The following is a 15,053-nucleotide window of genomic DNA, read 5'->3' as shown; positions in this document are numbered from 1 at the left end:
GCAGTATTTTTTGGCTGAATTTTAACTTTTTGCATTTTGTGAGGGGGTTCATCACACTAGTTCTGAGGGGTTTTTTGCTGGAATGTCGATGGTTTGGGTTTTTCTGGGCTGAATCTTGGTGTTTTGGAGGTTTTTATGGTCACAGGATGCCCAATGAGCTCCAGAGATGGACTTGGGCAGGAGGAATCCCCAAGCCAACACGCTCAGCCCTTGTTTTCTCTCCCATCAGGATTTTTCCTTCCCAAAGCTTGGGCAGATGGAGGAGGAGGCTGCGAGGAAGAGGAAGATGCCTTGGACCCCCCAGGCAGGTGAGGAGGAAGTCAGTGGCCCTTTGGGCTGCTCTTGTGCTGGCTCTGACAGCCTGTGGTGGTTTGAAAAACAGGAATTTCAAAAAGCTAATTTTAGAATTTTTTCCTACAAATTTATTTAATGTGAGAGAGAAGAATTTTTCAGACACACACACAACTCAGTATAGGGGGAGGGGAATATATATTACAGTTTATATATACATATATATATATACACGTAGCAATTTAACTATCTCTTCTATGGAGAAACAATATATATACATAGATCGTCTCTCCTTTCCTTCAAAAAAGAAGGAAAGGAGAAGAAATCCTCTTGCACTTTCAGACCACAGCTCTTCCAAATTAATTTTCTGCGGCACTGGTAAATGTCTCTTATTTTTAAGGCAGCAGTTTTGATTTGTCACAGCTAGGATTCTTCTTTCTTCTGCAGCACGAAATACTAGGAGTTAAAGTCTTTATCCCCTGCTCTTGTTAAGCGGAGGTTCTGGCCCCTGGAGGTTCTGGCCCCCGGGGAATGAGTTGTCGGAGGTTTCCACCTCTCCTCCCCAGGGAATAAGAGTTCTAAGGTTTTTAGTTTAGTTCAAGTTCTTACCCTAGAACTGAGTCCAACTGACTCTCTTTGTCTCCATCTGCTCTGTTCTTGGATTCACTGGTTTGGCTGTTGCTGCAGGGTCCAGCCAACTTCTCACCACTTCTCCCCCTCCACGGTGGGAAAAGGTGGTGAGGTCAGCTGGAGAAATCCTGGGGAGTTTAACTCCTGCAGTCCTGGCTGGGCCAGGACAGCGGGGCCCAGGGACTCCCCCAAACCCATGGGAGGAGACTCCCCTCGGCCCTTCCATGACTGTGTGCTGCAGCCGCCTTTCCAAAGGTCAGGGCTCTTCAGCTTGTCCCTCTCCAGCCACCCCTCGACTCGCGCTGGCTCCGCTCCAGCGCCGCGTCTGCGCCGATTGCAGCCCTCTGGCACCATCGGGCACCTCTGCCGTGTTCCTCCCCTGCCACTGCGAGGGGGGGAAGAAAATGCAACCCAGGGGGTCTTCCTGATCTTTCGGGGTCCCCCTCGGTCACTGGCTTCAGGGGGGCTCCACTCAGTGGCTGTGCTGCTCCTGGTCCCCCCGGCCAGGAGCTGAGGGCAAAGGCCCCCCAGCCTGCACCACACGAGTCCCGTTCAAAGCATGGCTGCCTCTCCTTCCAGCTAGTCAGTTAAATATAACCCCTTCTCTTCTGTTTCTGTGAGCAGGTAATTTCTGCAAGGGTGCACAAAGTTTTTAATTGGTCCAGTATCAAAAACACCACCCCAGGGCAGACTATCACAAGCCCCAGGGGGAAAGGTTTTTTTTCAAACCACCACAATTTCCACCCCTCACCAAATTACATACTTACAATGACTTCAAATTCTACAACTAACATACAATCTTCAATAAACAAAATATAATGAAAATTTTTCTACTACAATTCAATAGAACATTATTACTAACTTAACTCTATCTTAAGTATTTATACCACACTATAGTTTTGTTTTCTATAATGGTTTAGTCTGTTGTGTCTGAAAACTTTCTTAGTTGTTTTAAAAAAGAGTTTCATAATTTCTGCTTGCATGATCTAGGCATGCATGATCTAGCATGATCCCTGGCTGCAGAACAGCCCCCCTGCTGGGGCTGGAGTTGGGGGGATGTCCTTGACCTTCCCTGTGGGCCAGAGGCAAATCCCCTCCCTGTCCTTCTTGCTTCCTGCCCCAGGCCCCGAGCTGAGGACGGAGAGCCCGGAGGACAAATCCCCCCGTGAGACCCTGGTGGGAGAGGCCGTTTTGAAGGGCTCCCCGGCGCAGGAAGGCAGCGGGGAGGAAAAGGGCCAGAGATCCCCCCGCAGGAGGGGCTCCAAAGCCAGCCCAGGGTGCTCTGAGGAGGAAAGAGCCAGCCTGTGCCGGGAAGGCGACCGGAGCTTGAGGGGGAGTTCTGACCTGGTGGTCCCTGAGCAGCCTCCCAGGAGGGAGAAGCCCTTCAGGTGCTTGGAATGTGGGAAGAACTTCAGTCACAGCTCTGACCTGACCCGACACCAGCACATCCACACTGGGGAACGGCCCTACATGTGTAGGGAATGTGGGAAGAGCTTCAGTCAGAGTTCCGACCTGATCCGACACCTGCACATCCACACTGGGGCACGGTCGTACTCATGTGGGGAATGTGAGAAGAGCTTCAGGGACAGCTCCAGCCTGATCCGACACCAAATGATCCACACTGGAGAACGGCCCTACACATGTGGCAAATGTGGGAAGAGCTTCAGGGACAGCTCCAACCTGATCCGACACCAGCGCATCCACACCGGGGAACGGCCCTACAAGTGTATGGAATGTGGGAAGAGCTTCAGGTACAGCTCCCACCTGATCCGACACCAGCTCATCCACACTGGGGAATGGCCCTACACCAGGGAACGGCCCTACACGTGTGGGGAATGTGGGAAGAGGTTTCAGACCAGCTCCAATCTCTTCCAGCACCAGCGGACGCACAGGGATGAGAGGCCCTTCCGCTGCACCGACTGCGGGAAGGGCTTCAACCGGAACTCCAACCTCATCACCCACCGGCGCATCCACACCGGTGAGAGGCCCTACAAGTGTGGGGAGTGTGGGAAGAGCTTCAACAAGAGCTCTGGCTTGACCAGACACCAGAGGGCCCACCAGTAAGGGAAGCCCTGCCAGTGCCCCGGCTGCAGGAAGAGCTTTGGCTGCTCCTTCTCAAATGAAGCCCCTGATGGTGAGGCAACCCCTGGAGTCCAGTGACTGTCAGTCCATCCCTTTCAACCACAAAGGGCCAGTCCCCTTTCCCAGGGGCAGCTTCTTCCAACAGAACCCTTCTGGGTGGGGTGTGTGCAGATTCCTGCCTTGGGGTGGGGGCGCCCCCAAGGTCACTGCTGGAGGTTGAGAGCAGAGATCTCCCCACCAGCATTGGTCTGGGGGGGTTCCATACAACTCCTGTTAAGAATTCTTGCTTTTGTGCCAGCTTGAGTAGAATTGCTTCAATTGCTTTAGTGTAGAGCTTCAAGGTGCTTTAGTGTAGAGCCCTGTCCTATCTTATCCTGTACTCCTGGTAGTTTAAGTGTCTCTATTGCGCAGTAATTAATTCTGATGAAGATCTTCTGTCTGATCATTTGTATCTCTAAATAATTCATTTTTATCAATAGATCTGTTTTGCCATCATTAAAATCACGGAGGACCAAAGTGATTCAGTCACACTTCTGTAATTCCTCTAAAGTGGTGGCATAATCCAAGGCTGATTGGATCCAGCAGCCCTCAGTACACCACAGTAAGTTGGGAGCTCATGGGGCCAACCCCCTGGTGCTCAAAGACTCCCATGGGACCATCAGACTTGCCAGACCATCCCCCCTGTTTTACACCCTTCTCACTGTTCCTCCCACTTTCCCACTGTCCCCTCAATCCCCAATTTCTGCCGTGAACATTTTTGGGGCCCAACCCCCACTTTTTGCCCTCTCTCCTGTGGGCACTGAAGGAGAAAATGAGGCTGCACACACAGAGTTCCATTGCAGGACTTGTCCGCCCATCTTTCCGGCGTCCCCCTTTCACTGGGGTTCCTTTGGAAACAGCGCCTGGGGTTCTGGCCGGCAGGAGTTCTGGAACACACGCAGACAGTCAGTATGATCAGGCGATGTTCAATTTATTATTTAAAGGAGTTAACTTTTATACAGTTTAGTTTTTTCCAGGTACGTACTTACAACAAGGTGGTTGGATAGCTCAGTCTGTGCACGCGTACCACGCCTTCGGTTCATTGGTTCTGGTGCTCTGTCCATGCAGCCTGACATCATAGGGCCACCCAAAGTCCCTCCTATTGATCCGCCCTTAGGGACTTTCCGAGATCTTGCAGGTGTTCCTTTATCTCCAGTTTTCCCAAAACTTTCAGCTATAAACACAGGATTTTCTCATACCTACGACTATAAACATATAGCTAACAAGTATAAACATTGCATAGTTTCACAGAGTTTGTAAATATAAACACAGAGCTTTCACACAGTTTGCAACCTCCAAAGTTGTGTCAAGCAGGGCCTAGTGCTTCTTAAAAACCATCATACATTCACATTGCAATGGTCAGTCACCATGGAAACCATCATACAGTCATGTTGCTACGTTCAGTTACCATGGCAAACATCATACATTCCAATTGCTATGTTCAGTTACCGTGGCAACCGTCATACAGTCAGTTACCATGGCAACCATCATACATTCCCATTGCAATGGTCAGTTACCATGGCAACCATTCTACTTCCCACTGCTACGGTCAGTTACCATGGCAACCATCACACATTCCCATTCCTATGGTCAGTTACCATGGCAACCTTCATACAGTGGCGTTGCTACAGTCAGTTACCATGGCAACCAGCATACATTCCGATTTCTACAGTCAGTTACCATGGCAACCTTCATACTTCCCACTGCTATAATCAGTTACCATGGCAACCATCATACATTTTCATTGCCATGGTTGGTTACCATGGCAACTATCACACATTCACATTGCAATCGTCAGTTACAATGGCATCCCTCATACATTCCCATTGCTATGGTCGGTTACCATGGCAACCATCATACATTCCAATTGCAATGGTCAGTTACCATGGAAACCATCATACAGTCATGTTACTACGTTCAGTTACCATGGCAACCGTCATGCAGTCCCATTGCTATAGTGAGTTACCATGGCAACAATCATACATTCCCATTTCTACGGTCAGTTACCAGGGCAACCTTCATACCTTCCCATTGCTACGGTCAGTTACCATGGCAACCATCATACATTCACATTGCTATGGTCAGTAACCATGGCAACCACCATACATTCCCACTGTTACGGTCTAGTACCATGGCAACCATCATACATTCCCATTTGTATGGTTGGTTACCATAGTAACCATCACACATTCCCATTGCTGTTGTTGGTTACCATGGCAACCATTATACATTCCCATTGCTGTGGTCGGTTACCATGGCAACCATCATACGGTCCACTGCTACAATCAGTTACCATGGCAAACATCATACAGCCGCGTTGATACGGTTGGTTACCGTGGCAACCATGTGAATTCCAGTTTCTGTGGTCAGTTACCATGGCAACCATCATACAGTCATGTTGCTACAGTCGGTTACCATGGCAACTATCATACATTCCCATCACTACGGTGAGTTACCATGGCAACCATCATACAGTCGCGTTGATACGGTTGGTTACCATGGCAACCATCATACATTGCCATTGCTACAGTCAGTTACCTTGGCAACCATCATGCATTCTTGTTTCTACGGTCAGTTACTACAGCAACCATCATACTTCACACTGGTACAATCGGTTACCATGGCAACCATCACACATTCCCATTCCTACAGTCAGTTACCATGGCAACCATCACACATTCCTGTTTCTATGGTCAGTTACCATGGCAACCATCATACATTCCCATTGCTAACACAAGTACCATAGCAACCATCACACATTCCCATTGCTATGGTCAGTTACCATGGCAACCATCATACACTCCCGTCATTATGGTCAGTTACCATGGCAACCATCATACATTCCCATTGCTACACACAGGTACCATGGCAACCATCACACATTCCCATTGCTATGGTCAGTTACAACAGCAACCATCATACATTGCCATTGGTACAGTCAGTTACCTTGGCAACCATCATGCATTCCCGTTTCTACGGTCAGTTACTACAGCAACCATCATACTTCACACTGGTCAATCGGTTACCATGGCAACCGTCACACATTCCCGTTCCTACACTCAGTTACCATGGCAACCATCACACATTCCCCTCTCTACGGTCAATTACCATGGCAACCATCATACATTCCAGTTGCCACAGTCAGTTACCACGGTAAGCATCACACATTAGAATTGCCACAGTCGTTACCATGGCAACCATCACACATTCCCATTGCTATGCTCGGTTACCATGGCAACCATCATACATTCCTGTCACTATGGTCAGTTACCATGGCAACCAGCTTACATTTCCGTGGTTACAGTCAGTTACCATGGCAACCAACAGACATTTCTCTTGTTATGGGCAGTTACTGTGGCAAACAGCATACATTCCCATTGCTACAATCGGTTACCATGGTAACAATCATACTTCCCACTGGTACAGTCAGTTACCAATGGCAAACCACCAGACATTACCATTTCTATGGTCACTTACCATGGCAACAACCATACATTCGCATTGCTACTGTCAGTTACCATAGCAAACATCATACATTGCCATTTCTACAGTCAGTTATCCTGGCAACCATCATACAGTCCCATTGCTAACGATACTACTGATAGTATGGTTACCATGGCAACCATCATACAGTCGCGTTGCTACGGTCAGTCACTATGGCAACCAGCATACAATCCAATTGCTACGGTCGGTTGCTATGGAAACCATCATACAGTCCCATTCCTACAGTCAGTTACCATGGCAACCATCATACATTCCCATTGCTACAGTCAGTTACTATGGCAATCATCATAAAGTCCCGTTGCTATGGTCAGTTACCAAGGCAATAATCATACATTCCTGTTGCTATGGTCAGTTACCATGGCAACCACCATACATTCCCACTGTTATGGTCAGTTACCATGGCAACCACCATACATTTCCGTTGTTACAGCTGAGTGTCCTTCTGGCCCCAGGTCTGCAGAGCCACAAGGAGACACCTCTGTTGACTCAGCTGAGTCCCTTCCCTGAGTGCAGGTGAAAGAGATCCCTCCTGGGCACTGTCTGGGTTTCCTGTCTAATGATGGGACATGAAAAGGGGACTCTTGAACTCTGTGTGTGTTTGGAGAAATGACAGTGCTGAAAGAAGTGTCTGTGCCCAGCTGAGAGAAGGAACATCATTATTTCCTTCAGCTGTGTGCCAGCAGGTTCCCCTGGAGCCCCAGGGACAGCTGGAGGGAGCCCAGAGGGGCAGAGAAAGGGCTGCCTGGGGCTGTTGCTGTGCTGCTGAGCTGGGCCAGGCTCCTGGCACACAGGGAGCTCCTGGCAAGCAAGAAGAGCTTCAAAGAGACAACTCTGCTGGTGAGCAGCTCCTCTGCACAGCCCAGCAGGGCTGAGGGCACTGCCTGCAGCACCCAGGGCACAGGAGAGAAGGCAGAGAGATGAGAGGCAGCCTGGGCTGGGAGGTGACTGAGCTCTCACTACACGAGAAACCTTCCTAGGATTTGAAGCAAGAATTCTCTGGCTGTAGGAAAGTTCAACAAGCTGGCACATCCCACAGCTTCTAGGATCTTTCAACAGGACTCTCCCAGTTGCTGCAGTGCAGGGGAAGTGGCCATATGGCAGAGCAGGGCAGGAGCTGCAGGCAGCAAGGGCAGAGAGGAGAAGGGAGCAGGAGGTTCAAGGGATCCTGGGCTGGGAGGACAGGGCAGAGCTGCTCAGGGCAGGAACCTTGCCAGCCCTTTGCCACGGTCAGGCTCTGGCTGCAGAGCAGTGCAGGTGAGTTCCTGCAAGTGCCTCTCCCAGCTGCCAAATGCCAGCAGTGGCAGGAGGTGTCAGGATGGCTCTGCTGCATTTGCTGGGGTGCAGCAGGAGAAGCTGCTGCAGAGCAGGACTTGCTGCTGCCCCATCAGAGGCCCAGGGCCAGAAGGTTCCCTGTGGCAGGGCTGGCTGTGGGGTGGGAAGGTGGGGGTGCAGCCAGGGGTGCCCAGGGCTGTGGTGCAGAGCAGGGTCCTGCCCCCAGGGCTCTGTGTGCTGGGGCAGGGACTCTGTCAGCTCTCAGCCCGGCCAAGGAGCTGCCACGGGGCTGGAGGAGAAGGGCTGTGGGGAAGGAACAACTCCTGGGAGGGCAGAGCAGGGCAGAGTCCTTCTGATCCTCAAAGTGTGCTGCAGGGATGAGGGCTGGTCACAGCTCCAGATCAAAGCTGGAAATTTCCCAGAAGGTATTTGCAAGAGGCACAGACAGACAGGGGGTACCTTAAAGAGAATGAACCAGTTCTTTCAGTGTTATACTCTGGGTTGTCTGGGTGCTGACTGTGACAAGGAAATTAATCTCTGAGCACAGGAGGAGACACTGAAACTTGAACTCTGTTAGATTAGAGGGGATTGAACCTGAGAGTATGACATCAAGACTGTCTTATAGACGCATCAGTGTCACTTTTCCAGCCTCCTCAGGGTTGCTCTGACATTGCCATCAGAGCCTGCCCAGGCAGAGATGCCCCTGGGCAGTGCCCTGTGCTGCTGGGAGGGCTCTGCAGGGCAGAGCTGAGCCCCCAGGGCTGGGATGGGCTCTGGCAGCACTGGCAGGGCCCAGCCCTGGGCCCAGGGATGCAGCTGCTGGCAGGGACAGCTCCAGGCAGCAGAGCCCTGGGCAGGGAGTGGGGGGCAAGTGCCCCCAAGGCCTGGGGGAGGGGGCATTCAGACAGCTCTGGGGGGCCTTCCCTGCAGCTCTGCTGGGCACTGTGTGCTGGGCAAGGACTTGACTCTGCCTGAAGAACATCTCCCCTGCGGAACCCTGCCCTCTCTGCTAGGCCTGCGCTGCTGGGTTTGGTGCTGCCCCCAGCAAGGCCCAGCTCTGCCTGGGCAGGATCCTGGGCAGTGCTGAGCCTTCCCTTGGGGGTGGGCACTCTCCTGTCCCAGCTCTTGGCTTCTCTGCAGGAGGGCTCCTGTCCTGCTCTGTCCAGCACAACTACAGTGCTGGCCTGGAAACACACTGAACTACTTGACAACACATGGCAAGAGCTCCTGCCACACACAGCCCTCTGCCAGCACTTATTAGAGAGAAAAAATTGATTTAATCCTTAAATGAATTGTATTGAAATCTGGAGTGATATTGTCAGAGGCGTCTGTCTAAACTTTACCCTGTGGCTTCCTTTTCTGAGCAGACCCTGTGCTAAGAAGCAGCAAATGTCCAACAGCAGCTCCATGCCCCAGTTCCTCCTCCTGGCATTTGCAGACAGGAGGGAGCTGCAGCTCCTGCACTTCTGGCTCTTCCTGGCCATCTCCCTGGCTGCCCTCCTGGCCAACGGCCTCATCCTCAGCGCCGTAGCCTGTGACCACCACCTGCACACCCCCATGGGCTTCTTCCTGCTCAACCTCTCCCTCACAGACCTGGGCTGCATCTGCACCACTGTCCCCAAAGCCATGCACAATTCCCTCTGGGACACCACTACCATCTCTTACATGGGATGTGCTGCACAGGTTTTTCTGCTTGTCTTCTTTCTTGGAACAGAGTTTTCCCTCCTCACCATCATGTGCTACGACCGCTACGTTGCCATCTGCAAACCCCTGCACTACGGGACCCTCCTGGGCAGCAGAGCTTGTGCCCACATGGCAGCAGCTGCCTGGGCCACTGGGTTTCTCAATTCTCTGCTGCACACAGCCAATACATTTTCCCTGCCCCTGTGCAAGGGCAATGCCCTGGGACAGTTCTTCTGTGAAATCCCACACATCCTCAAGCTCTCCTGCTCACACTCAGGCTACCTCAGAGAACTTGGGCTTATTGTGGTTAGTGTCTGTTTAATATTTGGGTGTTTTGTTTTCATTGTTTTCTCCTATGTGCAGATCTTCAGGGCTGTGCTGAGGATCCCCTCTCAGCAGGGACGGCACAAAGCCTTTTCCACGTGCCTCCCTCACCTGACCGTGGTCTCTCTGTTTAGCAGCACCTCATTCTTTGCCTACCTGAAGCCTCCCTCCATCTCCTCCCCATCCCTGGATCTTATTGTGTCAGTTCTGTACTCAGTGATGTCTCCAACACTGAACCCCTTCATCTACAGCCTGAGGAACCAGGAGCTCAAGGATGCCCTGAGGAAAATCATAACTGGGTGTTTTTCAGAAGCAATAAACTCTCCTTCTTCTGCATGCTATCTTCCTCATTAAAGACCAATCCTGTTATGGATTTCATTAAAGGCCCACCATACCTTCTCTATTTTTTACTCCTAGTAGAGGTGGTTTTTTTGTGAGAATTTGTTCACACCAAAAAAATCTTTATACATATATAAAGATAGATATATATATATATAAAATGTAAATAAATTTATATATGTATAAAGACCATTTCTAATTCAATGTTTGCCTTTCTAGCCTGGCCCACAGGCTGTACAAATTGGCAATTGTACTCACTGTCTGCTTAAACCAAATAAAGAACACTGCATTGACTTGTTTGCCTGACATCTTTCCTCTCTGACTTCTCTGCAGCTGCAGGGTCGGGGCCTCTGTGCAGAGCTGGGCCAGAAAAGAGTCCCAGCAGAGCAGCACTGCCAGGGAGCAGCAGCCCTTCTCCTGAGTGGTCTCCTCTCCCTTCCCTTCCACACTGTCCTGCAGAGCCCTGTGTTGTTGGAGGCCTCAGTGCTCTGGCAGTCGGTCCCAGTCCTGCTGCAGGACTGTCCAGGGACTGCAGGCAGGGACAGCCACGGGCACTGCTGGCACAGAGCTGACCTCTGCAGCAGCACTGCCATCCTGCAGGGGCATCTCCTCAGGCCAGGGCCTCAAAGCTTCCATCTGCTTTCCACTTTGCTCTCCAGGATGTGCCCAACACAACGCCCTGCAGAGGAAAACAGCAGGGACCAGCACAAGGGTGGGAGTGCTCAGGGTGGGGGCACCCAGCAGTGCCCTGGCACAGCCAGCGCCGCTCCCAGCACTGGCCTCTCACCCCAGGCCATTGGGGTTGTTCTTCCCTCCAAGGAGGGACATCAAATGACCAGCTCAGGAGTCCATGTTTGCACTGCATGCACAAGACATGCCCATGTGTCACGGCTTGGGGCTGGGGGGGGGGAAGGCTTAGACAAAGTTGATGGCAGAAGCCGTCTCGTTGTGCTATGAGGTGCAGAAAGGACCCCCTTGATTTAAAAATTCCTTCTCAGAGAGGAGCCTGGCTCTGGCTGGATCCAATCTCAGGCTCAGATTTTGGTTTAGATTGAAGGAATTACAGAGATGTGATTCAATCACATTGTCCTGCAGGTTTTAGTGATGGTAAATCAGAAATATTTCAATAAAATTAATTATTTATTATGACAAATGAACAGAATATTTACCAGACAAGTGAACAGACAAAAGACCTCAATCAGAATTATTTACTACACAGTATAAAAGCCAAAACCCCCTAGCAGTATAGTGTAAGATAGGACAGTGCAGTCTATCAAAGTCATTCTCTTAAAGCAATTGGATCAAAGCCAACAAAGAGAAACAATCCTGAAGCAAACATTGAGGTAACTCACCCCATAATGATAGGGGGTAGTTCTCTTTCACTTAACCCCTGAGGAATGACCATGAAGAGCTGTCCCTGCTTCATGGCAGAAGCTCCACACACTTCAGGGAAGTCTGTTGAACGAGGCTTTTATAGTTAAAGGTGTTTGACTGCCAGACATATTTGCAGGCCAGGGAGCAGCTTATCTGTCAAATCCTGCTTCAGAAAGCAGGATGTGTGTTTGAAGTTTTATGAAGCATTTTGACTTTAGCATAATTTAACATTAAAAACAGCACCTTGACACCAGCAGTAACTCATCACAGAGAGCTTGCATTGTTTGCATTCTCAGACCATTTTTTAGGTATTGTCAGAGCAGAGCACCTTGCCAGAAAAGGCCCCTTGATTCCATGAGATTCCAAAAACTCTGAGGGTTCCTTTGGTTCCATGAGGGGCTGCCGCACTCACCGCCGGGGTTGCCGCTCGCGCAGCCGCCGCTCTGCCCCGGCTGCACCGGGACCCGGCACCGCCTCGGGCCTGCGCTGCCGCCTCAGCGGCCACAGGGACACAGGGATGGGGGACCTTTGCTCTGCCACTGAGGGGGCCTGGCTTTGTTCTGCTGGGGTCTGGGCTTTAGGAAAATTGCTGTTCATTTTCATGCTCCACTGGAACACCTCCTGAATTCCAAAGGTTTCCTAATCCAGGGGGAGGGGTTTCTATGGCATCCGAGGTGCTGCCCCTTGGGACACATTGTCAATAAACCATCCAGCTGACTGGGATGGGTGTAAGAGTTGGGGAACACGGGATAGCCTTGGAACATTCCCTACCTGAATCGTAACCCAAATGGATTGGTTAGGATACAATTTCAAAATGTTTTGGAAACTCCAGTCATTCCTGACACCAGGATGGAAATTCAGCAGATAACTAAAGCCAGTCCCCTTGGGAGCCCACAACCAGCGGGGCTGAGAGAGGCCCTGGCAACTCCCCAGCACCTCCCTCTCAGTGGGACACCTCTGGCAGCCTCTCCCAGCTCGGGAACCCTCCAGTTTCCAACACTCCAAAGACCCTCGCTGGTGCCCAGGACAATTCTGATGCCCCTCAACAAACACTCCTCCAGCTGTGACCCTTGTCTGTTGGGAAACACAAAGGGATTTGGGGGAGTGTTTCCCTGACAACAAGGAGAATTTGGGAGAGGGACCTTTCCACACCCAGCTATTGATGTGTCCACACATCTCTGCCTGGCTGTGGGTGTGAATTGACTGTGGTGGGAATGTTGTTACTGTGAATCTGTAATTCAGTCACTATTAAAATTGTGGCAAATGTTATTGAATCACTTGATAATTGTTCAATGGGTCAATGATTAAGTGCTACTAAACTCTTTTACCTCCTTATCTTTGTGTCTAAATCCTTTGCACCCTCACTCTCTTGCATCCCAAGGCTCTGTGTAAATAATTTCGTTTCATAAAAATATATATCTTTTTCATGACGTCCAGTTTAAAATCTTCCTCCTTAGCTAAACTACAAAACAATTCCAATTAGTTGTTGATGTCTTAAAGACAATTAAAGAAAGAAAAACAATTTGTTTTTCAGTGTTTTAATGGGTCCCACAGTGCGTTTGGAGCTGCATCAGCTGTCAGTCCAAGATGGGCCATGTCAGAACTGGTGAGGCTGGGGGGTGAGGAGCAAGGTTGATCATCCAGGGTCAGTGTGGATCTCCTGAGGAGACACTCAGCATCAAGATCACTTGGAGAACACCTCTATCACCTCTTCTCTGAACTACAAAATTATCCATCAATGAATTAAAACAAAAAAAGTACAAACTTCAAAGACTTGTTACAAAATTGCCTTGAAGACAATTAAAGGAAGACAAAGAGATCCTGAGGGATTTCTGCATTTTAATGAGCCCCACGGTGTGTTTGCAGCCCAGCCCATGATCCTGAGGTACTGAGAGAAGATTGAAGCAGCTGCTGAAGAAGTCAGAAGCCAAAGTCCAAGTGCCTTGAAGCATTGCTGGGCCCCACTGAGGGCAGGCACTGCCAAAGCCTCCCCAGGGACTCCTTGGAGCAGCTCCTTGGAGGCCAGGAGTGCAGGCAGACCAAGGCTCTGGGCAGGCCCCTGTAATGCTGAGCAAAGCCTGCCTTGGTTTTGTGGAGCACAAAGGCCAAGGCCTGAGCCCCAGGCCCTGGCCCAGCAGATCCTGTCCCTCCCGGCTGGCTCAGGGCTGTTTGGGGGGCACTGGGATGGGAGGGGGAGGAACAACAAAGGCCCAAAACTGGGCAACCCCTGCCAGGCTCCTGAGGGAGGGGCGAGGCAGAAACCAAGGGCAGAACCTGCCAGGCAAGTGGCTTGTGGTGGCCTGAGTGGCAGAGGCAGCTGCCAGAGGCAAGGGGACAAAGGCCTGGGTGCCTTTGGGCCTTGCAGCCCTGCCAGAGCCCTTGGCCATCTCTCCTGCAGGCTGTCCTGCCCTGGCCCTGCTGCTGCTCTGGCCTTGCAGGCTGCACACACCCCTCCTGCTTTCCCACCCCCTCCCAGCAGCATTTCTAGACCCTCCCTGATGTCTCTGCACCAGCTCTGGCTGTTGCCATGTGCACTTGGCCTTCTGAACTTGGATCCTGAGCCCCTGTGCCACAGGACATCCCTCCCAGAGCCCAGGCCCTTCTCCTGGGGGTCACTGCAGAGCTGAGCAGATCCAGGTCACCTCCCATTCCTCTGCCAACCCCCTGGGCCTGCTCTGGGCCCTGCAGGTCCTTGCCCTGCTCCCAAGGGCTGTGGGGGTGCTTAATGGTCAGGGCTTGGGGTTTAGATCTCAGGGTTGGGATTAGGCAGAACTTTGGGAGGTTTGTTGTTCTGTTGGCAGTGTCTGGGTCATGATTAGGGGAAGAGGGTTTTGGGCTGGTTCAGGATTAAAGCTTGACTTTTCATACTGGTAATACAGATCTGGAATTGGGGTTGGCATTAGAGAATGAATAAGAGTCTGGAGTTCTGGGTTTCGGCTTTTTCTGCCTTGGAATTAGAGCAGTGGATTTCTTTTCAGTGGGAGGGACAGCAGTTTTGGGTAGTGTTGGGGCTTGAGGTTACAAAGTGCATAAAGGAATGTTTGCACAGTCAGTGTTTCAGCAGCCTCAGCATTCCCTGAATCTGGTTTTACCTCATCAAAATCTTTCCTCTCTCTTGGCCTGCCCCTCTTTCCTTCCCCAATTATCTTATCCCTTTTGTCCCAGTTCCTCCCAGCCTCCTCAGAACTTTCATCAGGATGGGCTCAGCTTTGTGATGATGCTGTGCAACCTCATGGAATCAAGGAGCCACTGTGAAACTGCAGAACCTCATGGAATTACGAGGCCATTGTGACATTGGGGAAACCCTTGGAATCAAGAGGCCACTGGGACACTCCAGGGCCCCATGGAGCCAAAGGAACCCAGAGACAGTGGGCAACCTCCTGAAATAAAGAGGCCGTTGTGACACTGCAGAAACCCATGGAATCAGGAGGCCATTGTGGCACTGCAGGGCCTCTTGGAAACAAAGAAACCCTGGGCCACAGTGAAATTTCATGGAATCAAGAGGCCATTTTGAC

At 50.9% G+C, this 15,053-nt stretch overlaps 3 protein-coding genes across 3 annotated transcripts in view; 2 read left to right on the top strand and 1 right to left on the bottom strand.

The window, feature by feature from the left end:
* LOC135404675 (zinc finger protein 239-like) overlaps positions 1–3,154 on the top strand; it is a 386,745-nt gene extending 383,591 nt beyond the window's left edge. The window contains exon 3 of the mRNA XM_064639412.1: positions 3,061–3,154. The gene's annotated coding sequence lies outside the window, so the exon portion shown is untranslated. The remainder of the gene's footprint in view (positions 1–3,060) is intronic.
* The window catches only part of LOC135405492 (zinc finger protein 239-like), a 239,440-nt gene that overhangs the window by 10,672 nt on the left and 213,715 nt on the right, over positions 1–15,053 (bottom strand). The gene's annotated exons all lie outside the window — the stretch shown is intronic.
* LOC135405358 (olfactory receptor 14A16-like) lies at positions 9,084–10,239 on the top strand. The gene has a single exon (XM_064640045.1). It carries the CDS (start codon positions 9,106–9,108, stop codon positions 10,177–10,179), a length of 1,074 nt encoding a protein of 357 aa, XP_064496115.1. The 5' UTR covers positions 9,084–9,105; the 3' UTR covers positions 10,180–10,239.

Source organism: Pseudopipra pipra, chromosome W, assembly GCF_036250125.1.
Source record: "Pseudopipra pipra isolate bDixPip1 chromosome W, bDixPip1.hap1, whole genome shotgun sequence".
In the NCBI taxonomy this organism is placed as follows: Eukaryota; Metazoa; Chordata; class Aves; order Passeriformes; family Pipridae; genus Pseudopipra; species Pseudopipra pipra.
The sequence above is the reverse complement of the archived record's forward strand: the minus strand, read 5'-3'. Positions and strand labels throughout refer to the sequence as shown.